General features: G+C 44.4%; 6 protein-coding genes and 2 non-coding genes across 8 annotated transcripts; 2 read left to right on the forward strand and 6 right to left on the reverse strand.

Moving 5' to 3' along the window:
- Window positions 1-385: 385 nt before the first annotated feature.
- On the reverse strand, window positions 386-4,284 carry LOC128748671 (heat shock cognate 71 kDa protein-like). Its single transcript, XM_053847621.1, has 9 exons — window positions 4,140-4,284; window positions 3,003-3,215; window positions 2,702-2,907; window positions 2,483-2,635; window positions 1,842-2,397; window positions 1,570-1,772; window positions 1,179-1,377; window positions 868-1,100; window positions 386-780 (listed from the first exon to the last, which is right to left on the reverse strand). The coding sequence occupies exons 2-9, from the start codon at window positions 3,205-3,207 to the stop codon at window positions 583-585; spliced, it is 1,953 nt and encodes a 650-aa protein (XP_053703596.1). The 5' UTR covers window positions 3,208-3,215; window positions 4,140-4,284; the 3' UTR covers window positions 386-582.
- Window positions 1,441-1,533, reverse strand: LOC128749006 (small nucleolar RNA SNORD14). Its single transcript, XR_008412865.1, has one exon. It is a non-coding gene; the product is annotated as a small nucleolar RNA SNORD14 (small nucleolar RNA).
- A 2,887-nt stretch (window positions 4,285-7,171) lies between the features above and the next one.
- On the reverse strand, window positions 7,172-10,627 carry LOC128748673 (heat shock cognate 71 kDa protein). The gene is made up of 9 exons (XM_053847623.1): window positions 10,506-10,627; window positions 9,731-9,943; window positions 9,449-9,654; window positions 9,230-9,382; window positions 8,589-9,144; window positions 8,316-8,518; window positions 7,925-8,123; window positions 7,614-7,846; window positions 7,172-7,526 (listed from the first exon to the last, which is right to left on the reverse strand). Exons 2-9 carry the CDS (start codon window positions 9,933-9,935, stop codon window positions 7,329-7,331), a joined length of 1,953 nt encoding a protein of 650 aa, XP_053703598.1. The 5' UTR covers window positions 9,936-9,943; window positions 10,506-10,627; the 3' UTR covers window positions 7,172-7,328.
- LOC128749008 (small nucleolar RNA SNORD14) lies at window positions 8,187-8,279 on the reverse strand. The gene has a single exon (XR_008412867.1). It is a non-coding gene; the product is annotated as a small nucleolar RNA SNORD14 (small nucleolar RNA).
- Window positions 10,628-10,984: 357 nt separating the features above from the next.
- Window positions 10,985-16,457, reverse strand: LOC128748674 (cytotoxic and regulatory T-cell molecule). The gene is made up of 11 exons (XM_053847624.1): window positions 16,314-16,457; window positions 14,692-14,829; window positions 14,471-14,623; window positions 14,283-14,402; window positions 13,550-13,705; window positions 13,168-13,335; window positions 12,163-12,264; window positions 12,005-12,073; window positions 11,781-11,930; window positions 11,610-11,696; window positions 10,985-11,161 (listed from the first exon to the last, which is right to left on the reverse strand). Exons 1-11 carry the CDS (start codon window positions 16,357-16,359, stop codon window positions 11,013-11,015), a joined length of 1,338 nt encoding a protein of 445 aa, XP_053703599.1. The 5' UTR covers window positions 16,360-16,457; the 3' UTR covers window positions 10,985-11,012.
- Window positions 16,458-18,060: 1,603 nt separating this feature from the next.
- LOC128748848 (histone H2A) lies at window positions 18,061-18,844 on the reverse strand. Its single transcript, XM_053847866.1, has one exon. It carries the CDS (start codon window positions 18,710-18,712, stop codon window positions 18,326-18,328), a length of 387 nt encoding a protein of 128 aa, XP_053703841.1. The 5' UTR covers window positions 18,713-18,844; the 3' UTR covers window positions 18,061-18,325.
- A 100-nt stretch (window positions 18,845-18,944) lies between these two features.
- Window positions 18,945-19,498, forward strand: LOC128748849 (histone H2B 3). Its single transcript, XM_053847867.1, has one exon. The coding sequence runs from the start codon at window positions 18,999-19,001 to the stop codon at window positions 19,377-19,379; it is 381 nt and encodes a 126-aa protein (XP_053703842.1). The 5' UTR covers window positions 18,945-18,998; the 3' UTR covers window positions 19,380-19,498.
- A 3,106-nt stretch (window positions 19,499-22,604) lies between these two features.
- Window positions 22,605-26,586, forward strand: si:ch73-261i21.5 (zona pellucida-like domain-containing protein 1). Its single transcript, XM_053846435.1, has 10 exons — window positions 22,605-22,706; window positions 23,038-23,264; window positions 23,326-23,510; window positions 23,823-23,895; window positions 24,205-24,302; window positions 25,299-25,379; window positions 25,505-25,676; window positions 25,750-25,861; window positions 25,928-25,948; window positions 26,435-26,586. The coding sequence occupies exons 1-10, from the start codon at window positions 22,613-22,615 to the stop codon at window positions 26,584-26,586; spliced, it is 1,215 nt and encodes a 404-aa protein (XP_053702410.1). The 5' UTR covers window positions 22,605-22,612.
- Window positions 26,587-26,777: the final 191 nt, after the last annotated feature.

The following is a 26,777-nucleotide window of genomic DNA, read 5'->3' on the forward strand; positions in this document are numbered from 1 at the left end:
TACAACTTAACTTGTTCAACTTATTTTGTGCTTATGTAACAGTCACAGTGGACAGCTGCAATTTAAAGGAAGGGTAGCACAGTAGCACTGAAGGTAGCGAAACAAATGGTCACTTCATGAAGGTAGAACAGATTAGAACAGATTTTAGAACAGATTTACTGGACTTGAGAACATTGTAGTGTAGTATATATATATACACCCACATGTGTGTGTGTTTATATGCAGAACCCTGTGGCCTTTTTGGTGGAAAAACGTACTTGGCAGTGCATTCTTTCAGAGGCACACACTGGTTTGTGTGGCTGTGATCCACCAGGTGGAGCAGAAGAATTTAACCAGCGCAATACATATCTACAGCATACAGCACTCGCAATAAAGCAAAAAAAACTGCAGGGATAAGAACATTTTATTTATATCGAAAAGACTTCAACAAAATACTCTCAAACATAGACAATGGAAGACAACTTGTCCCTCATCATGTTTCACATAGATGCAATAATGTGATCCCCGAACTCTAAACATAATGCAACATGTGTTGCAAAAGGCAATCTTCTTTTGTTAGCTCAGCTTTTTCTGATGGAATGTTTAATCGACCTCCTCAATGGTTGGTCCAGAGGTGCCACCGGGCATGCCATCAGGCATTCCACCGGGCATGCCGCCTGGCATGCCACCGGGCATTCCTCCTGGCATGCCTCCAGCACCCTGGTACAGCTTGGTGATGATTGGGTTGCACACCTTCTCCAGCTCCTTCTGCTGATGTTCATACTCATCCTTCTCGGCAGTCTGAAATGATCAAGACAAAGAATTGCTCAAGATTTTTTACACCATAAAACAGACTACATTATGGATGGCTGAAGCCAAGGTTCATACCTGGTTCTTGTCAAGCCAGCTGATGACCTCATTGCACTTGTCCAAAATCTTCTGCTTGTCGTCATCAGCGATCTTGCCAGCAAGCTTCTCGTCCTCCACGGTTGACTTCATGTTGAAAGCGTAGGACTCCAGGCCGTTCTTGGCCGACACCTTGTCACGCTGCACGTCATCCTCAGCCTTGTACTTCTCTGCCTCCTGGACCATGCGATCGATGTCCTCCTTGGTGAGACGACCTGCCAATAGAGTTCATGTCAGTTTTCTTCAACATCAACCAAACCATTATATTGTCAAAGAGGATTATGTTTCCTCACCTTTGTCGTTGGTGATGGTGATCTTGTTCTCTTTGCCAGTGCTCTTGTCGACTGCAGAAACGTTCATGATACCGTTGGCATCAATATCGAACGTCACCTCGATCTGAGGAACACCACGAGGAGCAGGTGGGATGCCAGTCAGCTCAAACTTGCCCAGCAGGTTGTTGTCCTTGGTCATGGCGCGCTCACCCTCGTACACCTGTTGAGAGACAGTAAGGTTAGACCAGCGCCACACCAAGAGTCAGCATGGAAGCCATCTGTTTCGCTCAGACATCCAAGGAAGGTTTGAGCCGTCTTTGGTCTTTCGACCTCTGGTGGAAACTACGAATGGCAGGAATCAACGTCATCACAGCGAAACACAAGAGAAGCCGAGCCTCTCCTCCACACTCACCTGGATGAGCACTCCTGGCTGGTTGTCTGAGTAGGTGGTGAAGGTCTGGGTCTGCTTGGTGGGGATGGTGGTGTTGCGCTTGATCAGGACAGTCATGACGCCTCCAGCGGTCTCAATACCCAGAGACAGAGGGGTGACGTCCAGGAGGAGCAGGTCCTGGACATTCTCGGACTTGTCACCGGACAGGATGGCAGCCTGGACAGCTGAGGGAGCATGAAGAGACGTCAGCATCACCCAGTAAGAACGTACAACCATGTAGCAGACTCACTCACCAGCTCCGTAGGCAACAGCTTCATCTGGGTTGATGCTCTTGTTCAGCTCTTTGCCGTTGAAGAAATCCTGCAGGAGCTTCTGGATCTTGGGAATACGGGTGGAGCCGCCGACCAACACGATGTCATGGATTTGAGCCTTGTCCATCTTGGCATCACGCAGGGACTTCTCCACGGGGTCCAAGGTGCCACGGAACAGATCAGCATTCAGCTCCTCAAAACGAGCCCTGGTGATGGAGGTGTAGAAGTCCACTCCCTCGTAGAGAGAGTCGATTTCAATGCTGGCCTGGGTGCTGGAGGACAGCGTGCGCTTGGCCCTCTCACAGGCCGTGCGCAGACGACGAACGGCTCTCTTGTTGTCGCTGATGTCCTTCTTGTACTTGCGCTTGAACTCGCCGATGAAGTGGTTGACCATGCGGTTGTCGAAGTCCTCCCCGCCAAGATGGGTGTCACCAGCGGTGGACTTCACCTCGAAGATGCCATCCTCAATGGTCAGGATGGACACATCGAAGGTGCCACCACCAAGATCGAAAATGAGGACGTTCCTTTCGGCGCCAACCTGATACAGGGAAGAAAAAAAAAGCTTAGTTAAGACCACACTTGGACTCCAATTCTCAAATCGCCACCCATTAAGCCAATCCTACCTTCTTGTCCAGCCCATAAGCGATAGCAGCAGCAGTGGGCTCATTGATGATACGCAGCACATTCAGGCCAGAGATGGTACCAGCATCCTTGGTGGCCTGGCGCTGAGAGTCATTGAAGTAGGCAGGGACTGTGACGACCGCATTGTTGACAGTCTAAGAAGAGAAGAGCATTCACATAAGTAAGTTTAATGATTAGAATTGTCCTGAAAAAGATCTCACCTTTCCCAGGTAAGCCTCAGCGATCTCCTTCATCTTGGTCAGGACCATTGAAGAGATCTCCTCGGGGTAGAAGGACTTCTTCTCCCCCTTGTACTCCACTTGAACCTTGGGGCGGGTGTTATCGTTGATGACGTTGAATGGCCAGTGCTTCATGTCAGACTGGACAACACCATCATCAAAACGACGGCCAATCAACCTCTTGGCATCTGAGGAGCATATAAGTATACGTAAGTATTTTTGTCAAAAAAATGACAATGACTGAAGTTAGGGATCCAATTGGCCTAGTTGCAAAACTCCTTACCGAAAACTGTGTTGGTGGGGTTCATGGCGACCTGGTTCTTGGCAGCATCTCCAATCAGCCTCTCTGTGTCAGTGAAGGCAACATAGCTGGGTGTGGTCCTGTTGCCCTGGTCGTTGGCAATAATCTCAACTTTGCCATGCTGGAACACCCCAACACAGGAGTAGGTGGTCCCCAAATCAATGCCAACTGCTGGTCCCTTCGACATGTTTCCTGCTGAGAAAAACATTTCCACATTACCTTAAGACTACACCTCAAAAAATATACAATATCAATAATAGTGCATTTCATTTTGACGTTGTATTTTGCTGCACTTTCTTGGTCCATTGAAGCTGTTCTGTAACAATATGTCATTTCTGGACAAGCTAAGTTCGAAACGAATACCTTGTGATTTAAGGAACTGGTCACATTCACTTAAAACACACGTGATAGTGAGGTAACGTATCTATTGAAGTGCCTTCCAAGGACATCCACTTTGCCTTTTTCTCGTTCATACAACAACAAAAGATAAGACCAGCACGTTCCCTATTGCTGTTTGACCTTTGTTTTGTCGCGTCCTCGTCACGCGTTTCAGATATATCGAAAGCTTTTTTTATAATACGCTCTCATTCTTAATTATAATACCCTGTCTATAACACATATTTTTACGACGGCGGAGAAAGACTAATGTGGATGATTTGAATTCAAACAATACAGTAGCTAATGCCTCGAAGCCATAGCGCATTCCATGATGGCAAGGAAGCGCTTAGCTCCAGTTACGGCGTCGACATTTCGACAAGTCCAAGGTTTTCATCCGACGTGTCATTTTTTTTTACATTAATTTCTGAACATAAGATTTCCGTGGGAAACAAAACACACTGAAACCAAAATGCGGCTTCGCAGCAGCGTTTTACCAACCGGAAATGCGATTCTTGGCCCCGACGCACGCGCTCGTTCGAGAACCTTCTACAACCCACCAACACCCCTCGCTTTATGACCAACACAATAACTGCACGTTTCATAGCAGACATATCATAACCAAAGAAAAAACGACGTTGTGTTTTTTTTTCTAGTTTTATCAAATATCTGCCGGAACACACACAGCAGCGGGAATCCACCTCAAACACACGATTTAAAGCCGAGAAAAAAGGGAAAGCAAACCTTTTGTTTGACCGGAATATGTGTCCTGGTTGTAGATGTTTAACGGACAAGCACCCGCGACTGACCTTCCCAGTCGTTACGAGGATGTAGAGGAAGAAAGATGGACAACCGGACTCTATATATCGGTAGCGAAGCAGCCAATCGGACGGAGCCTTTGCAACGCCTTGTCTCACAGGAACCAATCACGGCAGTTTTTATCCCCGACGTCATTTCCAGAGCATGACCGCCACATGGTTATTGTGTAACTGCATTTTCTCTTGTTTCCAGTACTTTCTGTCCGCGTGCGTTAAACCCTACAGTAATAAATCGCCACACTGTACAGGAAGTATATCAACCGGCGCTACCCTTGAAATCGTTTTATCCTTCCCACGTCTCTGGAGCGTGTTTATATTGAGTTCTTATTACTGTCGCCATTAGATGAGTAGAATGAGTTTCGTTTCGAATGAGTTTCGTTTCGTTTGGTCGTGTCATGTACTTGTTCAGAATCGTACATGAGGTTGGCCTGTTGCAACTTGCTCGTGATTAACAGTTTGTCTTCAGTGGCTCCGGCTTGTCTTTGTTTGCTGATGTGACAAGTCGCAGTTTACCATCATGGAAATAATAACAGCAAAGTAATCCAAGATGGAGGCTTCAAAAAAAGTGACCCCATTACTCTCAAGTCACTGGCATCATAGCTGTGAACGACAGCTGACCTCGAGTAGAAAACATAGTCTCTGTGTGCCAAGGTGGAGGACCACTTCTTTTTCACCTGACTTCAAAATATGGTTACATTGTTTCAAGTTAGTTTGTATATATCTTCCAGTGGCCAGGTGTAACATCGTTTTAAAAGCCACGAATATGTTCAGGATATTTCTCCTGTCGATAGAAACTGGTTTGACCTGAGTATTTGTGGATATTCTGAATGACTTCCTTTCACCGGTTAAACCCTTATCCAACAGGCAAGACTGGACGTACACACCTCTTCCTGGTGAATACATAATGCGTTGTCAAGGCCAACATTTGGTTGGCTGGCGCTGGAGAAGTCTGTACATGTAATGTCCACAGTGTGGCGAGAATAAACTGCAAAAGTCAGACACCAAAATGTGCCTACAAAGTAAATGATGCCACGAGAACTTAATGACATTTTTTTAATCTGTTCATCTGGTTCAGTTTCTCAAGCTTTTATGTCCAAACGGACTCATATTTGTTTGAGATTAGTCATGGAAGGGGTTCAGCTCAGCCAAGTCCCTCCTGTTGTTACAAAACACTGAGAAAACAATTCCACCTGGGGCACGCCTGAGTCTCAGGCCAAGCTTTATCACTCTTATGATGGCCATGAGTCAGCGGAAGACATGGAAATTGTGCGCTCTACCAGCTCAAGCTAGACTGAAAAAAATGTTGATTCTTTTGTTGAAAACTTTTTTCTTAAACTTCAGGCTAAATTCTGAGTCTAAAGCTCAGTCTCTTCCGGCCAGTTTGTGTTGTCGTTGCTGGTGGAATTCCTCCTCTTATTTGTTTGGTGCACAACACTAGGTTCCACAATGAAATAGGATTCCAAAACGTGATGGTCAACACATTTACAGCAGAGAACTTACTTTTGTCCAAGAAGCTCTAGAGCTTGTGATGGCAGACGCACCTGCATGAAGCGACACGCTCTTAGTCACTACTCTGTAGGACGGAGGTCAAACCTGAATTCCATGATGCCAGCATATATATGTATATAGATGGTATCACAGCCGCACCATCTGGAATGTGATTTCAATATAAGAGACTAAACTGAAAAGCATATCAATTCATGTAAAACAGGCCTCCTCAGGAAGGCCACCAAGAGGCCTGTGGGACGTCACCTGAGGGACATGACCAGCAGCAGGAATCCAACCCCCATCTCATTTGGAAGACAATGAGCCACCAACCCCCTCTTTACCTCACAAGACTCACCACTATCATGTCAAATAGAGGGCCTCAGGGTCTGCCATCCCACCGACAGCTCCACCTGAAGTCAAGGATTAGGACTAATGTATTTGTCTTCAATCACAAGTTCCTGTTCAAGCTTAATTTTGAGTCACATGTGTATCAAACTTGATACGTTACAGTGGTTGTCATGGAGATACAAACATCCCACCCCTCCCCCGACTTCCATGGACTATTGTTTTGCCTCAAAATCCTGTGGCTACCATGTGACCAGTAAAATAAACAATTACTGTTTTGGTGATATATATATATATATATAATTAACTCTAAACTTGGGTTGGGTTGGCACTTGAGGGGTAAAATTAATTATATGCCGTAACATAGCAAGATAACGTAGTGCTTAAACGGCCTAAATTTACGTCTAACTTTAATCTGGGTATCGATCGAAGTGCACTATGCGTTTTGTTGGCATTCAGTTGTCGTTGTCATGGATCACCAGCAGATGGCAGAAGACACATTACAAGTGAAGCAGCGCATGAGGAGCGGAATACCACATTTACGAGCTAAATAAGGAAACATAAGGGAGGGGGAAATGCGGGGGCGTCACCTTCCTTCTATTTCTTGGTTTCTCTTTAGTTAAACTCCGCAATCAAAAATGAGGAAGTTTCAAGTTCCCCGTAAAAGATTCTCATGCAGCGCTCTCTGGACGTGACGTCACAGAGAGATCAGTGAGCAGGATACATTTAAACTGATTTTCTTCTGACATCTGAAGACGCACAGACTGAGGCCATGGGACGCAGGGAAGCTCTCCCAAATATTCAAGTCAAATGACACTGATAAAATGTAGAACTATTTGTTCAAAGTACACAATTTACTATGAGACATTTTAATATTTCAAAATAAAGGCTTATAAAATGTCCCCCAGTTTTCACCCATCCATCATTTTCCTGACATAATGGACACATCGTCACTGTGTCTTGAGTGCAGGAGTTCATCCACCTCTCACAGTAGTTTAGTGTGTTTCCAAGGTCAGTAAAAAACAGTAGGACCATCAGTAGTAAAATAAGGCAACACAGGGGTTTGGAGTTGCACCTCTGTTGATACCAATTATGAATAGAAATGAACACCATGCGACTGTGAAGTAGGAGGGTTTAGAATTTTTTTATTGGCATCCAAACTAAGTCCCAAACAATTTGTTTCCAGCCAGAACGCAACAAAGAAACCCTGAAAGATTTAGGAACACTCTTGAGGAGAATGTGCTTCAAGAGGGCAGCTTCACTTGCTTCTTTGATAGGAACTTTAATCGACCTCCTCGATGGTTGGTCCAGAGGTGCCACCGGGCATGCCATCAGGCATTCCACCGGGCATGCCGCCTGGCATGCCACCGGGCATTCCTCCTGGCATGCCTCCAGCACCCTGGTACAGCTTGGTGATGATTGGGTTGCACACCTTCTCCAGCTCCTTCTGCTGATGTTCATACTCATCCTTCTCGGCAGTCTGAAATGATCAAGACAAAGAATTGCTCAAGATTTTTTACACCATAAAACAGACTACATTATGGATGGCTGAAGCCAAGGTTCATACCTGGTTCTTGTCAAGCCAGCTGATGACCTCATTGCACTTGTCCAAAATCTTCTGCTTGTCGTCATCAGCGATCTTGCCAGCAAGCTTCTCGTCCTCCACGGTTGACTTCATGTTGAAAGCGTAGGACTCCAGGCCGTTCTTGGCCGACACCTTGTCACGCTGCACGTCATCCTCAGCCTTGTACTTCTCGGCCTCATGAACCATGCGTTCGATGTCCTCCTTGGTGAGACGACCTGCCAATAGCGTTCATGTGAGTTTTCTTCAACATCAACCAAACCATTATATTGTCAAAGAGGATTATGTTTCCTCACCTTTGTCGTTGGTGATGGTGATCTTGTTCTCTTTGCCAGTGCTCTTGTCGACTGCAGAGACGTTCATGATACCGTTGGCATCAATATCGAACGTCACCTCGATCTGAGGAACACCACGAGGAGCAGGTGGGATGCCAGTCAGCTCAAACTTGCCCAGCAGGTTGTTGTCCTTGGTCATGGCGCGCTCACCCTCGTACACCTGTTGAGAGACAGTAAGGTTAGACCAGCGCCACACCAAGAGTCAGCATGGAAGCCATCTGTTTCGCTCAGACATCCAAGGAAGGTTTGAGCCGTCTTTGGTCTTTCGACCTCTGGTGGAAACTACGAATGGCAGGAATCAACGTCATCACAGCGAAACACAAGAGAAGCCGAGCCTCTCCTCCACACTCACCTGGATGAGCACTCCTGGCTGGTTGTCTGAGTAGGTGGTGAAGGTCTGGGTCTGCTTGGTGGGGATGGTGGTGTTGCGCTTGATCAGGACAGTCATGACGCCTCCAGCGGTCTCAATACCCAGAGACAGAGGGGTGACGTCCAGGAGGAGCAGGTCCTGGACATTCTCGGACTTGTCACCGGACAGGATGGCAGCCTGGACAGCTGAGGGAGCATGAAGAGACGTCAGCATCAGCTTGTTAAGAACGTACAACCATGTAGCAGACCCACTCACCAGCTCCATAGGCAACGGCTTCATCTGGGTTGATGCTCTTGTTCAGCTCTTTGCCGTTGAAGAAATCCTGCAGGAGCTTCTGGATCTTGGGAATACGGGTGGAGCCGCCGACCAACACGATGTCATGGATTTGAGCCTTGTCCATCTTGGCATCACGCAGGGACTTCTCCACGGGGTCCAAGGTGCCACGGAACAGATCAGCATTCAGCTCCTCAAAACGAGCCCTGGTGATGGAGGTGTAGAAGTCCACTCCCTCATAGAGAGAGTCGATTTCAATGCTGGCCTGGGTGCTGGAGGACAGCGTGCGCTTGGCCCTCTCACAGGCCGTGCGCAGACGACGAACGGCTCTCTTGTTGTCGCTGATGTCCTTCTTGTACTTGCGCTTGAACTCGCCGATGAAGTGGTTGACCATGCGGTTGTCAAAGTCCTCCCCGCCAAGATGGGTGTCACCAGCGGTGGACTTCACCTCGAAGATGCCATCCTCAATGGTCAGAATGGACACATCGAAGGTGCCACCACCAAGATCGAAAATGAGGACGTTCCTTTCGGCGCCAACCTGATACAGGGAAGAAAAAAAAAGCTTAGTTAAGACCACACTTGGACTCCAATTCTCAAATCGCCACCCATTAAGCCAATCCTACCTTCTTGTCCAGCCCATAAGCGATAGCAGCAGCAGTGGGCTCATTGATGATACGCAGCACATTCAGGCCAGAGATGGTACCAGCATCCTTGGTGGCCTGGCGCTGAGAGTCATTGAAGTAGGCCGGGACAGTGATGACGGCATTGTTGACAGTCTGTGATGAAATGGAACATTAGCATATGGGAAAATGTCACATTAATTTTTCATTCCAAGATCTCACCTTTCCCAGGTAAGCCTCAGCAATCTCCTTCATCTTGGTCAGGACCATTGAAGAGATCTCCTCAGGGTAGAAGGACTTGGACTCCCCCTTGTACTCTACTTGAACCTTGGGGCGGGTGTTATCGTTGATGACGTTGAATGGCCAGTGCTTCATGTCAGACTGGACAACACCATCATCAAAACGACGGCCAATCAACCTCTTGGCATCTGAGGAGCACAAGTATTTTTGTCAACCCAAAGAACAACGATTTAATCTCATTTAAAATGTTGTCACAACTCTTACCGAAAACTGTGTTGGTGGGGTTCATGGCGACCTGGTTCTTGGCAGCATCTCCAATCAGCCTTTCTGTGTCAGTGAAGGCAACATAGCTGGGTGTGGTCCTGTTGCCCTGGTCGTTGGCAATAATCTCAACTTTGCCATGCTGGAACACCCCAACACAGGAGTAGGTGGTCCCCAAATCAATGCCAACTGCTGGTCCCTTCGACATGTTTCCTGCTGTAAAGACAAATGGCTTATTCACAAGTGTTCAAGAACTTTTGATATTCCACAGCCAGTTTGCACTTTAAATAAAGTATCCATGAAAGGAAAGAAAGATGTTGAAACAAAGATCAGTTGAAAATAACAGAACACTGCCTTTTGAGAGCATCCTTTTCAAAGAAACGTAATGGATCGACTTTGATGGATGGCTGAGTCAGAACAATGTAGAAACGTCGGTTAAATGGCCTACATGCTAAAGAGGCCCAGGCCAGAGACCGGAACTAGACGCGTTGTATGCTAATGTAGCGATGCAATTTCAGGCATCTCATTCAACTATGGGATTTTAGCGTCGAAAATCGCATTTTTGCTTCAATGGAAACTGAACATCATAGCGTGGTAAAACCGAAAGTGCGATACACCGGTCGGCCAGAAGCTAGCAGCTTCTTCCAGAACCTTCAAGAACGTCTCCCCCTCCCCCACCAGTAGCACTGAGTGACTCAGCTGCATCCTCTTCCTCACCATTAACAACGGCAAACGCATTAGAAATAAACATTACCCTGTTACTCGATGAGAAACAAACCTTGAATTCAAACGGAGATTGGGTCTGGTGGTGGATGGATGTGGACGGCGAGGTGGAAGACTCGTCCTTGCCGGTCGGAGAATGGAAAGAGAGACCGGGACAATAACGGTCCTTTAACTGGCAGCGAAACAACCAATCAGAGGCGACATCTCAACCGATTGGCTTGGATCCGCCAATCACGGTGGCGGGTTTGCGCCGACGCCATTATGACTTCCTCAATCCGATTCGTGTTCCTGTTTAATGAACCCTTAAGCGCTCGGCGAAGTCGTTGGAACGAACACTGCATCGTTCCAACGACGATATATAAATATATATATATAATTTAACATTCTCTTGACATCTGAGGCGATATCGAAACACAAGAATATATAAAACAAATTGTAGAATAAAACAGCTGACTGAGGACACTTTTTAGGAAAAATACTTTATTTACAAAAGTGAAAAAGTGATTCAAATACTAATGTACATGATTCCAGCGATGAGAGTGAAGCTGTCTGTGTTTGATGGTTACAGTTCTGTCTCCTTGACATCAGCTTTGGTTGAAGGAGGAGTGTTTGTCACAGCTTGATCCTCTTCTTCTGTTTCTGTCATTTCAGTTTCGGCCGGAGCAGATGGACTCTCCACTCGGTACAGAGTGAAGGGTGTGTTGTAGGGCCCTGTGATAGAAAGGACAGACGCTTTCAGTGGAAAGTGAAACTGGACATCAGGAGTGTGAACAAACAGAAAGGCCACCTTGCAGTGAGAGGCGGAGGGTTCTCTTATCTAGTCCAGATGAAATCAATTACATCTCTCAAAACATGTTGAAACAGATGTGTCTGTTTTCATAAATCTCATGCTAGCTAACTGTCAAGATGTCAAAATAAAAGGCAAATATTGCTATAATGTCAATAACATCACCACTGTCAAGCAGATATACTTTCAGCCAGTTCATTTTACATGTCATACTCCCCCAATATAGATGAAAAATAATATAATTATCTCTTTTTAATCGGCATACTTTCATTACAAATAGACACAGCTTCGGATGAAAAAGAAAATTGGTCTATCTGACACTCAATCTTAGAGCTAAGCTATGATTTGAATGAAAATCATCTGCCCACACACCTTTTTGTCTGATATTTTGTGAGTTCTTCTCCTCCTGGCTGGTCTTTGATTTACTGCTTTCCTCTGATGGGTCGGACACTTCATTGTCTGTAACAATAAAAACTATAATTTGCTTTCTTTTAAATGCATTCGTCGAACGTAACAATGTAAGGTCACTGTGAATCCCCTCACCTTTCTTCCATGTAATATGGGCTCTCCTCAGCTTGACAGCAATAAAGATGACGGTCACAAGTAGAGCCAGAATAAGGCACGTCACCAGAAAGATCAATAGAGATGAATTATTCGAGGCTTCCACGTACTTCTGCTGGTTATTATGACTGTCTGGGAAGAGACGGAACATTAAGGGAGCGTTAGTCAAGCTTAACAGAGGTTGAACTTCCATGATGTTAAACTACCTGTGTCATTCGCCTGCCCAGTGACATTCGACATGATTCCATGCGTGGTTTCAGAGACAAATGTTTCATCTATTAAAAAACAAAACAAAATCAGAAACGGCATTACATACAGTAGAGTCCACTCAATGTTATCAAGTAAACTGAACATCCCACAATACCTGTGGCGTTTGCTCCAGTGCTGTTGTTTTCAGTGACCGGCAGAGTCGAAGCAAAGGCTGGCCGAGTCGAAAACAAGAATGAGGTGAAAGTTTCCACAGGATCTGTGCAAAAGATGCATGGACTAAATGATTATCAGAAACTGAACGCTGAAAATCAGGATTGTATTGTTTTAAGACTTGGGGGGGCGCTACGCTTATCCACCTGATGTCATTGCTCCAGTACCAGTACAACTACAATGCATGACTGCAACCAACTATACTAGTAAAATATTTTAAAACTAGTATTTGCTTGTAAATAGCAAATGTAAGAAAATTATTTTAATTTTTTATTAAAATCAGATGCCATCTAATCCATTGATTTAGGCCGGGACCCATGGTTGGCCTAGAGGGCCACTAAACGTTTTTTGTTTTTCACCTTTGGGCTGTGAGAGCCGCAAGACACTCAGTTTTAATACACGAGCCACGTATGGTAGCAGTAGTGTGTCACTGAATTGACTTGACAGCTGCAAATCTGAGACAGCTACCACCTATGGAGAAGTTCTTCAGAAGAAAACAAGTGGTAAAGAAAGTGATGTGCCCCCAACAGTGAAGCAGTTCTTATGTCTTCTTTGGATCTTAAATAAAATATATTATTTTTATTTTAGGATATTTAGACACGGTCTTATCATATTTATTTTATTCTGAATTGAACATTCTGAACAGTTTTTTTCCATGGTTCACATGGTTTCATGTCATTTCACAAGGTTTTGTGAAGGTTTTGAAGGATGTCGCAAGTCCAAAATCATGCTTATCATGATTCATTTATATCTAATCTACTCTACTCTACTCTACTCTACTCTAGCCTAATCTACTCTACTCTACTCTACTCTACTCTAATCTAATCTAATCTCTAATAAACACAGCTGTTTGGTAGCAGTTTGGCATGTGCAAGTGTAGTAGTAGTGAAGTGTTAATGGTGTGTCCTCAGTGTGTGGGTTGTTGGTGTAACCGGGGGAAAACACTCACAGTTGGCGTTAAGACTTGTGGTTGGAAAGTCATGAGTGGTGGAGAGTGGTGGAGAGTTTGAGGAAACTTCAGGAGGCAGTGAGGTCAACTCTGTTGCTGTGCTGTCCATTTTTGCTGTTGTTGCATCGGATGTGGTTCTCGTCTGAGATCTGGCAGCGGCCTTGGATGCTGTAACACAGACGGTGACCGTAAATATATATATATATATATATATATATATATATATATATATATATATATATATATATATATATAGACTGCAGGGAGAAAACTAGTCTCATATGTAGTCATTTTTACAAAGGACACAATTCGGCAGCATTTACTAGACCACCTGTCGGAAGTCCAAAAAACGTATTCAGCAATATCCAGAAAGCATACTCACGTTTTCGGACGACCGTGACAGAATCCATCACAGTCTGTGACGGCAGTGATGGATGTTGCGCGAAACATCTCAACTCCGATGCCCGATTAGTTGCTTTCACACGTAAAACGTCAGTGGAGACGTACTTTTTACCTCGGCGGGTGACCTGATGGCTCCCTGTGAGGAAGAAACGTGTCCATCACTTTCACAGGAATTCTATTGATTTTAAAACATCATGTGTTATATGACCTGCCACTTCAGGCTGTGGAATAGTGTATGAGATTTTTGTGATGTGGTCAACATAGGAGCCGAGCAGTTTAGAGAGTAGAATGAAAGGTTTCAACAGAAAGAATTAAAGAAGAAGGAAAGTTGAGACAACAAAGGGAACGAAATGAGAAATGAAACCAACTCAATAAATGCCATGTGAAAGACAATGGTCAATTTGAAAGCAAAAGAAATAAGGCCTAAAATAAACATATAAAAGAAACAAACTAACAAAACTAAACAAAAAGTTGAGGGCACTGAAAGAACATGAAACCGAGAATCATATGAAACAAAAGACAGGAGGCTCCAGTTCTATCTATTCATAGAACTGGAGTTACATACGGATACTATGACTAAATAACAAAACAATAAACAAAAAGGAGTGTAGTGGAAGAAGGATGCCAAAGGAACTGGAGAAAGACAGAAAAATGAATGAAAATAAATAAGAAGAGCAGGACTTAAGGATAGACAGAGCAAGGGAGTAACTCACCAGAGAACTCAGGTCCACTATTAAACTTCCAGGAGATGTGAGGTGGCTGGTGACTTCCTTCAGCACTGCAGTGAACATAAGTCTTTCCTCCAACCCTTGTGATTCTCATTTTTGGTTTACCTGGAGGAGACATGATGTGAGCGCCCTAGAAATGTCACACTATTTAGGGAAGAGCTCAGATGCCTCACCTAACACTACCACCTCCACCACCTTCCGCTTCAGACAACTGCTGTGCCGAGAGCAGGTGTAGTTTCCTCCATCTTTGAAGTTGACGTCGGATATAGTGAACGCAAACTTGTTCTTGGAGCGTTCAATGATGGTGTAGCGCGGGTTGGTCAGAGCTGCGGGACAAACCAAAGCATCATCAGCGTTTTTAACCTGGCATATCGACAGAAGTCATCGTCTTTACCATGAGAGTGATCAAACATTTTGACTCCACGTGGGTCTGTCCACTCCAGGGTGCTGCCATCCACCTTTGTTCCAGGGCAGCTGAAAGTCACCGTCTGCCCCTTCCATACGGTCTGACGCTGGAAGGCAGCAACTGAACCTGCAGTGACAGGGACGAGACACTAAAAGTTAGTGGTTAATAAAAACTGCAAAATTTTGCCAAAAAAGTTCTGAAAAATTAAGGCAATAATATGTAAATCATAAAACGGCACAGAGTACATCTTAATTTGTGTATAAAAAAATACTCAGATGATACAGGAAGTGGAAAAGCAGCAGGTGATCAACAGGAAGCAGTGTGAAAGTGGTAAGGCCTTTAAAGGTAATGTCACCTCAACTTTCATTTGCGTGTGTGGTGGAGAGACAACACTTGAGCTTGAGAACCTGACAGGGATGGTCATAACACCACGTGTCAAACACCCTGACAGGAAGTTCTGTGGTCACATGAGTCTTCAGTAACAGAGACAGAAACTGTCGGTGGGAGGAGTGTGAGTGCAGGTGTTAGTGAGTGGGCTTTTGTTTTTTTCTCTCGGGGACCATGTTTGACCCCAGTGGAAAACCCACTTGAGGGGAAGTAAGGGGGCAAAAAAGGTGCGAAAATAGATGCGGTGGGTCATTGTAGGAGGTCTCAATGGGGTCTATGAGTCATATTGAAATCATGACGCTGTTTTAAAAGTCAGGGTCTCAATTAGAGGAAATGAGTGAATGAATTTTTATTCCAATCCTTTCCACGATCCTTTGTGGACGTGTATCAGAGAATTGATATGCGTCGGATGTGTTACATTTACACACACACACACACACACACACACACACACACACACACACACACACACACACACATATATATATATATTCAGTCAATATTTCATCTGACACGATAAAGAGATTGAATAAAAGCAGAGTGAAGAACACCTAATTCCCACTTTCTCTATTTTCCGGAGCTGTGGTTGTGTGCAGCTGCGTGTGAGCTTGTGAAAATAAAAGGTTATGGGTTAATCTAATAAAAACACACTGTTTTATGGAGTAGTGTAAGGCTGAAGTTTGTATCGTACTTAAGTTTTAAAGGTCCATAACATGATGTTCTAATTATTCATTTTTGCTCCCTCCCCCACTGTTTCAGTGGGCATTTGCGACAACACATTCACCAATAACAAAAATGTAAACATGACTTGTGTGCTCAACAGCTCTGTACACAGCCTGACTTGCATGACCGTGCATTATATACGTGTCATGTACAATTCTCTTTAAATCAAGGGACATTAAGTGGCTGGACTCACAATACTATTGTGAGTTGTTTTTTTTTTTTTTTTTTTTTTTTACAAAGTACAAAAATCTGTCAAGTGCTGAAAAAAGGACTGTCAAGCTCTCACTTACAGACTCAGATGTTATGGGTTTTGATTAGAGCAACAAATTCAGTTTGTTTCTATCATGGCAAGAGAAATTAAAAAGAAATACAACATCACAATTTTCTGAGTTCTGCAGTGCCATTGTTTCTCTTATATTAAAGCAAAACACACCGCAAACTATAGCTTTCCAGATCTTCACATGGTTTACATCAAAACGTCAATGTAAAAGACGACTCACCCTGAATGAGGAGCAGAAGAACACAGCGCTGTAGCTTCACCTCCATCTCTCTCTGCTGAGTTTCCTCATCTCGCTCTATTTAGCCTTTTCTCCTCCGTGACGTCACACTTCTGTGGTTTCCACTTTTGATTCCGCTCTCATGTGATTCCACAGAGAAAGTTCAAGTTCTGATCTCACTGTTTTAGGGGAAAGCCAAACAACAACATGTTCATGGCCATTAATTCCATCTGAAGAACGTTACAATGCCAAGTCAAGCTGAACCTGTATTGTCACTAATAGTGGACCAGACTTATGTTTGTAGCCTCCAACTGAGACTCTCAGCTTTGCACCTGATTTACTGTCACTTGGTGGCACATCCAGCTGGAGGGCAAACACAGGGTGGACACAGGACCAGACCAACTTGGATCTCATTGTGATCAGATCATTTGGTGAAATAGACTAGAATGTAGGCATCACAAGGATCACTTCAATTGACAACTCAGCGCATGTATTTTCCATAACTAATTCATTCTTAAAAACGTGCTGAAAGCTTTTGCTGCCAGAATTAAGTGTGAGATAATGATGCGTATAAATGTAATTTATTCATAAAACCAGCCATAGTGTTGATGATCTACTTGTGTTTTTAAATACATTACAAAACAATAATAGCATTTATTCTTTGAGACGATTTAGATAAATTAAACAAAAGTTAATTTAAAAAACGGAAGAGGAATTTGGCAGTTTGGTCGTCGGTAAATTCTCAGCTTCAGTCCACTGCATGCCACGATACGGTGGCTTTGGAAGCGTCTATTAGTGAAGATGAAAGCAAAACTAGTTTGGTGCTCATTGTGCTGCTTACCGTTGCTCTGCAAAGCCCTCTGCTGGACGTTAAATATATTGCAATGATACGATATAAACCAAACAGAAACCACACGGATAATTTTGTAATTTCACACAGAAACTACACTCATAAATTTTCATCATACAACAAAGCTGTCAGATCGCATACAGCTCTCTCTCTCTCGCTCTATATATATATATATATATATATATATATATATATATATATATATATATAGTCCTTCTTCAGTTCAGAGTGAGCCTTTAATGATCCGCAGCGACACCTGCTGTTCAGGAGGGTGAACTTCAAGCGGTTTGTTCAGGGCACTTTCGCTTCTCGTGAGGTCAGACACCTCGACTAATGAGCTCAGATTGTGTTTTAAAAAATAAAAACTGAAGGCAAATTAATATAAATGTCTAACAAATGTGAAAGGTGATAGTCATCAGATCACATTTCGTTTTGAAGCGTCTGAATAGTGTGAAGTAGGAATAACTGGGTCACCGTTCAAATGCAGATGTTTGCACTTGGTGAACCATTTTGGCGCATTCACCCTGTCCAACATTAGTTATCTAAAAAAAAACTGAAGTGTTCCCCCTACTGGGGCCACTATTGTTGCGACTGCTGGGCCCAGCAAGAGCAGCAGTTCAGGCTGTGTGAGTCCAACCATTAGATGTTCATAACTATGACACAGTCACTGAGGTATGCTTTTGCTTGTAAATTTAAGGGGTCGATAGAAGACTGAAAATAAATAGTATATATGCTGGATCCTCTGAATAGTAATTTGGCAGAGTCGTTATTCACACAAGATTTGTTTAGTTGAGAAAAGTATTTGTGGCCTGTTCGTCCTGTGGATAGAACCAACCTGTTTCCCAGCATCGCAGAGCTGAGACCCCGGATGTTAACAACACTCACACGCTGGAATCGTTTCACTCACAGCACATTTATTGTCAAACGAAATAAAATAAACACAATGTGACACCACGACAGGGCAGCAGCAGCACGGAATTAAAGTCTGCTTGTTAAAATGTAGTCCACGGGTTGTTTCCCGTTCCCGTCTCCTTCATCCTCCATTTTCCAGCAGCAGCCTCTCGTGATCCCGATGAGATGGAGCGGGACAGTTCGTGTAAAAAAAACGCCAAACAAAATGTCTCTTGTAAATCCGCCCCCCGCGAGCGACCCGATCGGTCGGTGTTTACTTGCTCTTGGCTGGTTTCTCCGTCTTCTTCGGCAGCAGAACAGACTGGATGTTGGGCAGGACCCCCCCTTGCGCAATGGTCACACCCCCCAGAAGCTTGTTGAGCTCTTCGTCATTCCTGACGGCCAGCTGCAGGTGCCGGGGGATGATTCGGGTCTTCTTGTTGTCCCTCGCGGCGTTACCCGCGAGCTCCAGGATCTCAGCCGTCAGATACTCCAGCACAGCCGCCAGGTACACCGGAGCCCCGGCGCCGACACGCTCCGCGTAGTTACCCTTCCGCAGCAGCCTGTGTACGCGGCCGACTGGGAACTGCAGACCGGCTCGGGAAGAGCGGGACTTGGCCTTAGCCCTGGCTTTGCCTCCAGTTTTCCCTCTTCCAGACATGCTGACAAAGCAATTCACACGTTACCAACACTTCAGATCAATGCACTACGTCACATTCATGTGCGGAAAAGCCTATATAGGATAAAAGCTGTTTTGATTGGATAAGACCAATCCGACATTAAGCAGCCAATCAAATAAACGTATTCACAGATAAACCGCCCTGCTGTTCTCTAATTGACCAATCACAACTAAGCTATAGCGCACGCTGATTTGCAAAGCAAGGTTATAAATACTGTCCAGAAAGGTTTACGTGCAGAGTTATTCGTTCCTGTGCAGCGCTGCAGAAATGCCTGATCCTGCCAAGTCCGCTCCCGCCCCCAAGAAAGGCTCGAAAAAGGCCGTGACGAAGACGCACAAGAAAGGAGACAAAAGGCGCCGCAAGACCCGGAAGGAGACCTACGCTATCTACGTGTACAAGGTGTTGAAGCAGGTGCACCCGGACACCGGCATCTCCTCCAAGGCCATGGGCATCATGAACTCTTTCGTCAACGACATCTTCGAGCGGATCGCGGGTGAAGCCTCTCGCCTGGCGCACTACAACAAACGCTCCACCATCTCTTCGAGGGAGATCCAGACCGCGGTGCGCCTCCTGCTGCCGGGGGAGTTGGCCAAGCACGCGGTCTCTGAGGGCACCAAGGCCGTCACCAAGTACACCAGCTCCAAGTAACTACCGGAACCACGTCAGCGCCGGGAGGATTGGCGTGGACTGTTTTTACTGCCATGGCACGCGGTTTCTTGATGGTCACCATGAATGCAGTGTTTTAAAAAGTCTAATAAATGTTATCTATTGCGTATCACGTGTGTGCCTTGTTGGTTGGTCACCAGCTTTTCAGTTCATCAAGCCGCTGTGGAAGTGAGAATGCTATTGTGAACTCCTGAATAATGGTCCTCAGTTTCCTGATTTATTGGGAACGTTGAAAATCGTGTTACTGAGGTGGGGAATAACTGCTCAATATGAGGATATCGCTCTTGCTAGGGGAGGGATGGTGACGTTTATGGATGGGGTCGATAACATGACTTGGGAGACGGGTTCATTCCTTTATTTACAAATGGAAAAACATGACGATCCAATGCTTAAAATCTTCCAACTTTGGAAGCGATTTCACTATGCTGGTGGTCCTAAATGGTCCTAATATTTCCTGCATTGATTTCGAATCTCCTGCACTGCTGGTCATGTGACTGAAATTCTTAGCAACATCCTGGTTGGTTTTAAGTGGAAAAGTTGGAGAATGTAAGATGGCTTCCCCGGATGCAAACAGCAAGCAGCTTTGAAGATACGCCAAAAGAAACGTTCTGCAAATTTGTTTCCTCTTCATCTGGCTGGTTTTGAAGTTGAAAACGGAATGTATCGATCAGGAAGTCTTGTTTTTTGGTTGGAACACACTGAACTCGGCTGTAACGTCATTCCCAGTTCAGGCCTCCTCTGCAAAGCTACTGCCACCTGCTGTCTCCGTACACTCATCGCAGCCTGTGGCAGAACAGTCCATAGGTCAAATGAATGCAGGGCAATACTGAGGGAGGAAACGTGAGCACTTTCTTGACTGATGTAGGCTTTAACAAAACAGCTTGATCCACAAACAACTATGGGAAGGATTTTCATCCACAACCCACCAAGAGGTTTATACTGAAGACCAGAACATACGGACAACCTTGAATTCCAGACATACTGGTTCAACGTTTTCCTCCCAGTTTATTAGATGGGTCAGGGGTGATGCTGACCTCCATCTTTGATGGTTACCAGCAAGCTTATCTCTGGTGCTGGTGGATGGATCATCTCTACACACCATGGTGGACAGACCAGGCACCTACTTGGACCCTTGCCTATATGTAAGTTCATCTCCTCCTCCTTTGTCCTTTCCACATCTGTAAGTTCCTGGAGGGGGTCAAGGGTGGGGGTCTGCAGATCAGGTGACACTTGCCAAGGTTATTGTTTTCCAGGGTGTGACTTTCTCCTCATCTGAGATGCTGCGCAGAAGACCTAATTTCTCCACAATGAGGTGTCGCCCCAGGCATCGTCGTGGACGAGAACTTTACTAAAATGGGAGCAGAACTTATCAATGGTTCTTTGTTAATGTTCCTCTTGCATAAACAGAGAAGTACAGCAGTGTGTGAGACTTACGTAATGACCAACCATGTGTGGGGGTCTGGGTGTTCCTCCTCAAGTGGATTTGAGACTCCATTAATGCCTAAGAAGAGCGTCGATGTCCACAGGAGCAGATCAACCTAAAATCTTCATTTGTTCCATCACATTACATGTTGAAGCGAACCGGACTGAAATGAGTTTTTGCCACCAGTGGCATTTCATTCTATCATATGATATTAGATTCGACGGCCATGCCTGGACTGAGCTATGGTTACTTGACATACATGTCATTGTTGTCATGTGTCAGATGATCTGCTTGTAGAGTCCGGCCCGCTCCCACCTCTGCGCCTTCTCAGTGGGCTCCTGCTGAAGAGCTCAGCTGGGAATCAGGTCACTATAAAGCAGCAAGGAGCAATGATGGCAGAGACACAGTGACAAGGAGATGCGCCCCACTCCAGGTAAGCAGCTCTTCACTACTGGTTTCTGGCTTCTCCTAGTGGATTTAGGACCCTGTGCCAATGGTCTTTTACCAAAATATAATAATATCCATCATACTGGAGTATATTTATTTTATGATAATCAGCAAAGGTACAACTCATCTTTAACAATTAAAATCAAAAGTAGCTGGTATATCGACGTGCAAAGTGAAGAGTCAAATGGATTTTACCGCTGCAAACAAGCGACACTCTGAGAAATTGGGGGAAGAATGTTGCAAGAGGAATTGAGGAGATATATAGTGGAACTTATCTCTATCAGGGATTGATCATCCAGCATCTTATTTGATGGCAATTGCTGTTTGAATAGTGTTAAAACTTACATCACTGTGTAGCTACATGCTAACATTTAGCAATCCACTTCTTTTTGAGATTAATACAGGGCAATACAGTGCTGATTTATATGTATTTATTTTGTCTTTCACTGAGTAATTTTACACCTGTTTGGTCATTTTTGTGATTGAGCCTTTCATTCATGTTTAATTGCTTACAGTTATTTTATTTTATTTTATTTACAAATGTCAACTGACCAATACAGGATTGAGATGGCCCAAACAGTTTGGGTTAAGTTCTTACAAACAAGAGTTGAAAGGTCTAAAAAAAAGGTACTGCATGGGTCAGTTCGAATGCACTTATGAGTTGTGTGGCTTTGCCATGAAACAAACTTACGTGTTACATGGACACATCTCACCTACGTGTCATGTGAGTCAGTGACATTTTTAATCCACATGCAGATTCATTCATGCTACTTTCAATGCTTCAGTGATTTAGTGTGAGATTTCTGTGGGACTCACAAGCACAACTGAACCCCCATGCTTGTAGTACATTTTCTTGTGCAGAAAAATAGGCCTTCACTTCTGAATCATCTATTAAATATGGTCTGGGTCTCTGTACACTCTGGCCTCAACAGCACTAACATGTTGGTTCACAGGCTACTTCCCCAAACCCTGAGGATTTATGTACATATCACCAAGAAACCAGTTATTATTATTAAAAATTTGCATCCATATTGGAGAATTTCTCTCATTTTTTTCTGGTGTGTCCTCCATGCCTAAAGACACTGATGGGTATTAGGTTCCCAGATGATGAAACAGTTTTCAACAGCACTAGATCCACATACCTTCCTAGTACTGACCACTACTGAGCCTTTTAAACAATATTACTTTGACATTTACCATCGCATTTGCTGGCTTTTGGACAACATAGATTCTTCCATATATTTCTACACAACTCTGCAGAGAAAAGACAAATGTTTCATGATCTGCTCGTCGCAGCAGATTCTACATAACATGACGCCTGTGCTCTTCAACAGGTTCAAAAACAATGTGGCTGAATGCTCTCCTTCTCCCCCTCCCCTTCCTTCTTCTTACCCGAGCTCAAAATGCCTGTGTGGGACACCCAACATTCCGTAGCCCATGTGAGTAGATCAATCATATATTACCCTTGGCTTTTCTTCTGGCCGGACAGAGATATCTTCAGTTTCTTGACCGAAAATAAAGCCCACCAGGGGAATATACATAAGCATATTATTATATACGTATTTATAATAATATACTTATTAATAAGTATAATATTATAAATATTTAGTCAAGCTGAAGCCCTTCAGGACACTTCAAATAACTGAATATATATGTGCTTTTTAAAAACATATAATGTTTAATATTATTAAATATTATTTTGAATGTTGCAATGAGTGCGACCTGAGAACTGGAGTTTGCTGGTGATGTAATTCAAAGTCAACTTCACAGCGAACGCAGACATCCAGGTTATGTGCGGCTCCCAGTCGATAGAGCTGCAGATCCTGGTCTGTCCTGTTTTCTTTAACGGCTACAACGACTCGCTGATGTCACTCAACTCCCAACATTCCAAGCCAGAGTGCAAAGGGACGGCCGACTGGACGGTGGACCCCCCTGTGGTGAAATTTAACTTCTCCATCACAGAAGAGGGCATCAGTCAATGCGGCAACAATATGATAGTGAGTCAAAACATCGCCATGGGGCAAACTTTGACCTGACTCTATGTCTTTGTACCTGGAGATGACGGAGGAAGTGGGGACTGGAGCGTTCACGGACTTCTCCAGTGTCCAGTACGTCACCATCTCAGGCATGGTCTGCACCAAAGACCCCTCCAATACTGCCATCACCTACCATGAGGAGGTCATGTACTTCTTCTCCTGCCGCTACCCGCTGCAGTACCTGGTCAACAACACCCAGATGGGCGTGTGAGTACCACAGTATTTCATACTGAACATGGTTCACCAAGTCCACCAGGGGGCAGAGACTCCTACAGATGTATGACTATTGGTTACAATGGAGACAATAGAGGGTCAAAGAAACCCCCCACTCTCTCCATGTAGTTTCCCATTTGCTGGTATCAGGTGGCCTGCTGTGTTTCTTCTATGCACGAGCTGCCTTTACATTAAACATAGTTCTCTTTTGTATCAAGTGTCTGACGACCCACTTGTGTTCCAGAATGTTCCGAGCAAGTCTTCCAGCTGCTGACCCAATCTGTTTTGTTGTTGTGTGTTGTGCAGGGCGGGAGTGAGCCTGGCAGTCAAAGACAACAATGGGAGTTTCGTCAGCACATTGAGCATGAAACTCTTTTCGGTACGAATCGTGTCAAATACACGTCCAGATATCATTTTACAAAATTGTATTATATTCTCTGTTGCAATTTTTGAATAACAGTTGGGTTTATTGATTCCAAGTTGACAAAAAAAGACAAAAATATTGTGATTTTTGTGTGTTTGTTATTGTGTTTTATGACAGCTTTTTGGGTTTCCATTGTTGGGTACAGTGGTCCTGGTCGAGCGATTGGTTTGTGGTTGCTGATACCAGTCAGTCAATGTTGTGTTTAGTGATCCCAGGATGTGTGTCATCAACCAACGATTTTAACAGTAGCTTCATCACGACCAGGAGAACAGCTTCTCGTCTGTGCTGCTGATCCCTCCAGGAGGTCTGGAGCTGAAGACCAGGATCTATGTGGAGGTGAAGGCGTCTAACCTCACCAACAGGTGCGTCTCATAGACTCAACCCTACTGATACACAGGATGGTTTTCAGCCATTGCCGTCCAGTTGGATGGATCTATTCAAATGGCCAGACTTCAGTCTGAAATGCTGGGCCCTCAGATGCCCAACCACTTTCTTAACCTGATCTTAAGACTGCTCCCAACTATTTTGTCAGCCGTGGTATTTCATTTCAGTAAGTGACCCTGCACATCGATATCTCAACCAATCACGACACACCATTTCTAGGTTTGGAATGACTATTGTTTTGCATGTTTTGAGGTTACACTTTTTTTTTTATTTAAATCTTATTTTTTAAATTGCTGTGAAGTGAACTGAACTGTAAAGTCAAATTAGGCATTAAGAATACTTTTAATACATACTATTGGTTGTCACAAAATTCAAGGAAGTACTTGAATGAATGCACCATTTTGATAGACAATCTTAAAAAACACAAACAGAGATGGTTTAAATCTGACTCTGGTCTTGTGTGAATAAGTCAATACATTCATATAACATAAAATGTATTTTAGCACAATATATTATTAGTGCTTTCAAAAGATTACAATTTTATTCTCAATTAATCACAGTCATGATTAATATCAGATTCATCTCACATTTTGTACCTGTTCCAAATCTAACTTAAATGAAGATATTCTCAACACCAGAGTGGCCAATAAGCCTTCCCTCATGCAAACCTATGTTTACTCCATCAACCTAACATGATAGATACTGTCAAGAACGTGCCCAAAGCATAACACTAGAAATATTATTGGCTGCTCTTCAGGCAGCAGAAGAGTTGATAAAAAGTGACCGATTTGTCAAAATGAAGTGCTGATAAATGGCCATTTTGGACCAGAAAACATGTCCTCCTCCATTACTGGCTCATCCAAAACCAATGTTTCTGTGTCACCTGCCCTCCAGGAGGAGGCTGTACTGCTGTGATGACCATGTTTTGGCTCTTCGTATCTTGCATGTGACTGTATGTCACCTCTTGTCTTCAGATTCAACGTGATCCTGGACCGATGCTATGCCACAGCATCTCCTTTCCCTGTGAACACCACCTCCTATGACCTATTTGTTGGGTATGTTTTTAGCCCGCAGGCACGAAAACTGACACCAGTTGACACAAAATCGTCTTTCTGTAGTTTTGGGGAAATTTGCGTGTTGCTTCGGGAGTGGTATCACATGACCGTTTTGTCACGTTCAGGTGTAGCCAGGATGGTCAGACAGTGATGGGGGTCAACGGAGAGGAGCAGATGGCTCGCTTCTCCTTCGAAGCCTTCAGGTTCATCCATCAGACCGACGCTACCCTCGCCACCTACTACCTCCACTGCGTGACCCGGTTATGTCTGAGCAGCGTCTGCCACAATCTCACTCCGGTCGGTCTTTATTACTTCCTTATAAAAGCGACTTGTTCTCTTGACTCTCCCGTCTCAAACCTGTTGGCTGCAGAACTGCACCGGTAACAGCAGGCGGCGCCGTGCTGTCCAAGACGACAAGGGCATGACAGTGAGTGACGTCGCGACCGTGAGCTCGGGTCCCATCACCACGCGTCTGCACAGTGGTGAGTAACTTCCTGTCAGCTGTTTCTCCGCTGTCCAATCACACAGCTTCTCTTCTTCCTCTGCAGGAAATCCAGCGGCTCATGCAGGTAAAAAAAAAACCTTTTTGCTTTTTTCCAATGATATATATTTTTTTAATCTATTTTCAAGCCCTCCATATGAATTGTGTGTAGTATATTTTGTTTTAGATGTATTTATTTATTACATTGTTGTTTTTTTATATTTGACTCTCTACTAAGCTAAATTTCCATCTCTACGTGAAGCTGAGGATCACCAACAGAAGCCACACATCAATGATGCATGTGTCAAACTCAAGGCCTGTGGGCCAAATCCCATCCATCGAGTTATTAAATGGGGCCTGCAACAGCTTCACTTAATCAAGTGTCTCTGGCTTCAAAGCACAAAAATCCAGACGTCATCTTGTTTGATGTTGTGTACATGACGCTAGACAGTGTTCTGATGCAGCCAAAAACTTTTCGTTAAATTGCGTCATTATTATTCTTGAGAAGGTCACTGCGAAATGTCATCAAAGCTTTGCGAGTCCACACAGAGTTGTTGACGTCTCCGTCCCCCAGGTGAGCCAAAGACCCAGGCTGACGGCGCCACGCTGGCCGCCGCGATACTCGGAGCCACAGTTGGAGCCGTGTGTCTTACCTCGCTGGGGTTTGTCACCTACAATATTTACAAGTCCAAAATGGTCCTGGGAAGGAGCATCCTGACACCCTGACCGGCCGCCTCAGTCTGGAGACCGACTCTGAAACTGACCAGTTTGTTCAAGTCTCACACCCAAGCTGCACTGCTCACGTTTGTATTTGTTCATATACATGTAATGACATAGACATTACAGCAGAGGTGTCCACACTGGTCCTCAAAGAGCTGGAGTGGTGCAGGTTTTTGTTCCAACCACTCAACTGATAA

Source organism: Synchiropus splendidus, chromosome 17 (assembly GCF_027744825.2).
Source record: "Synchiropus splendidus isolate RoL2022-P1 chromosome 17, RoL_Sspl_1.0, whole genome shotgun sequence".
NCBI classification, from domain to species: domain Eukaryota; kingdom Metazoa; phylum Chordata; class Actinopteri; order Syngnathiformes; family Callionymidae; genus Synchiropus; species Synchiropus splendidus.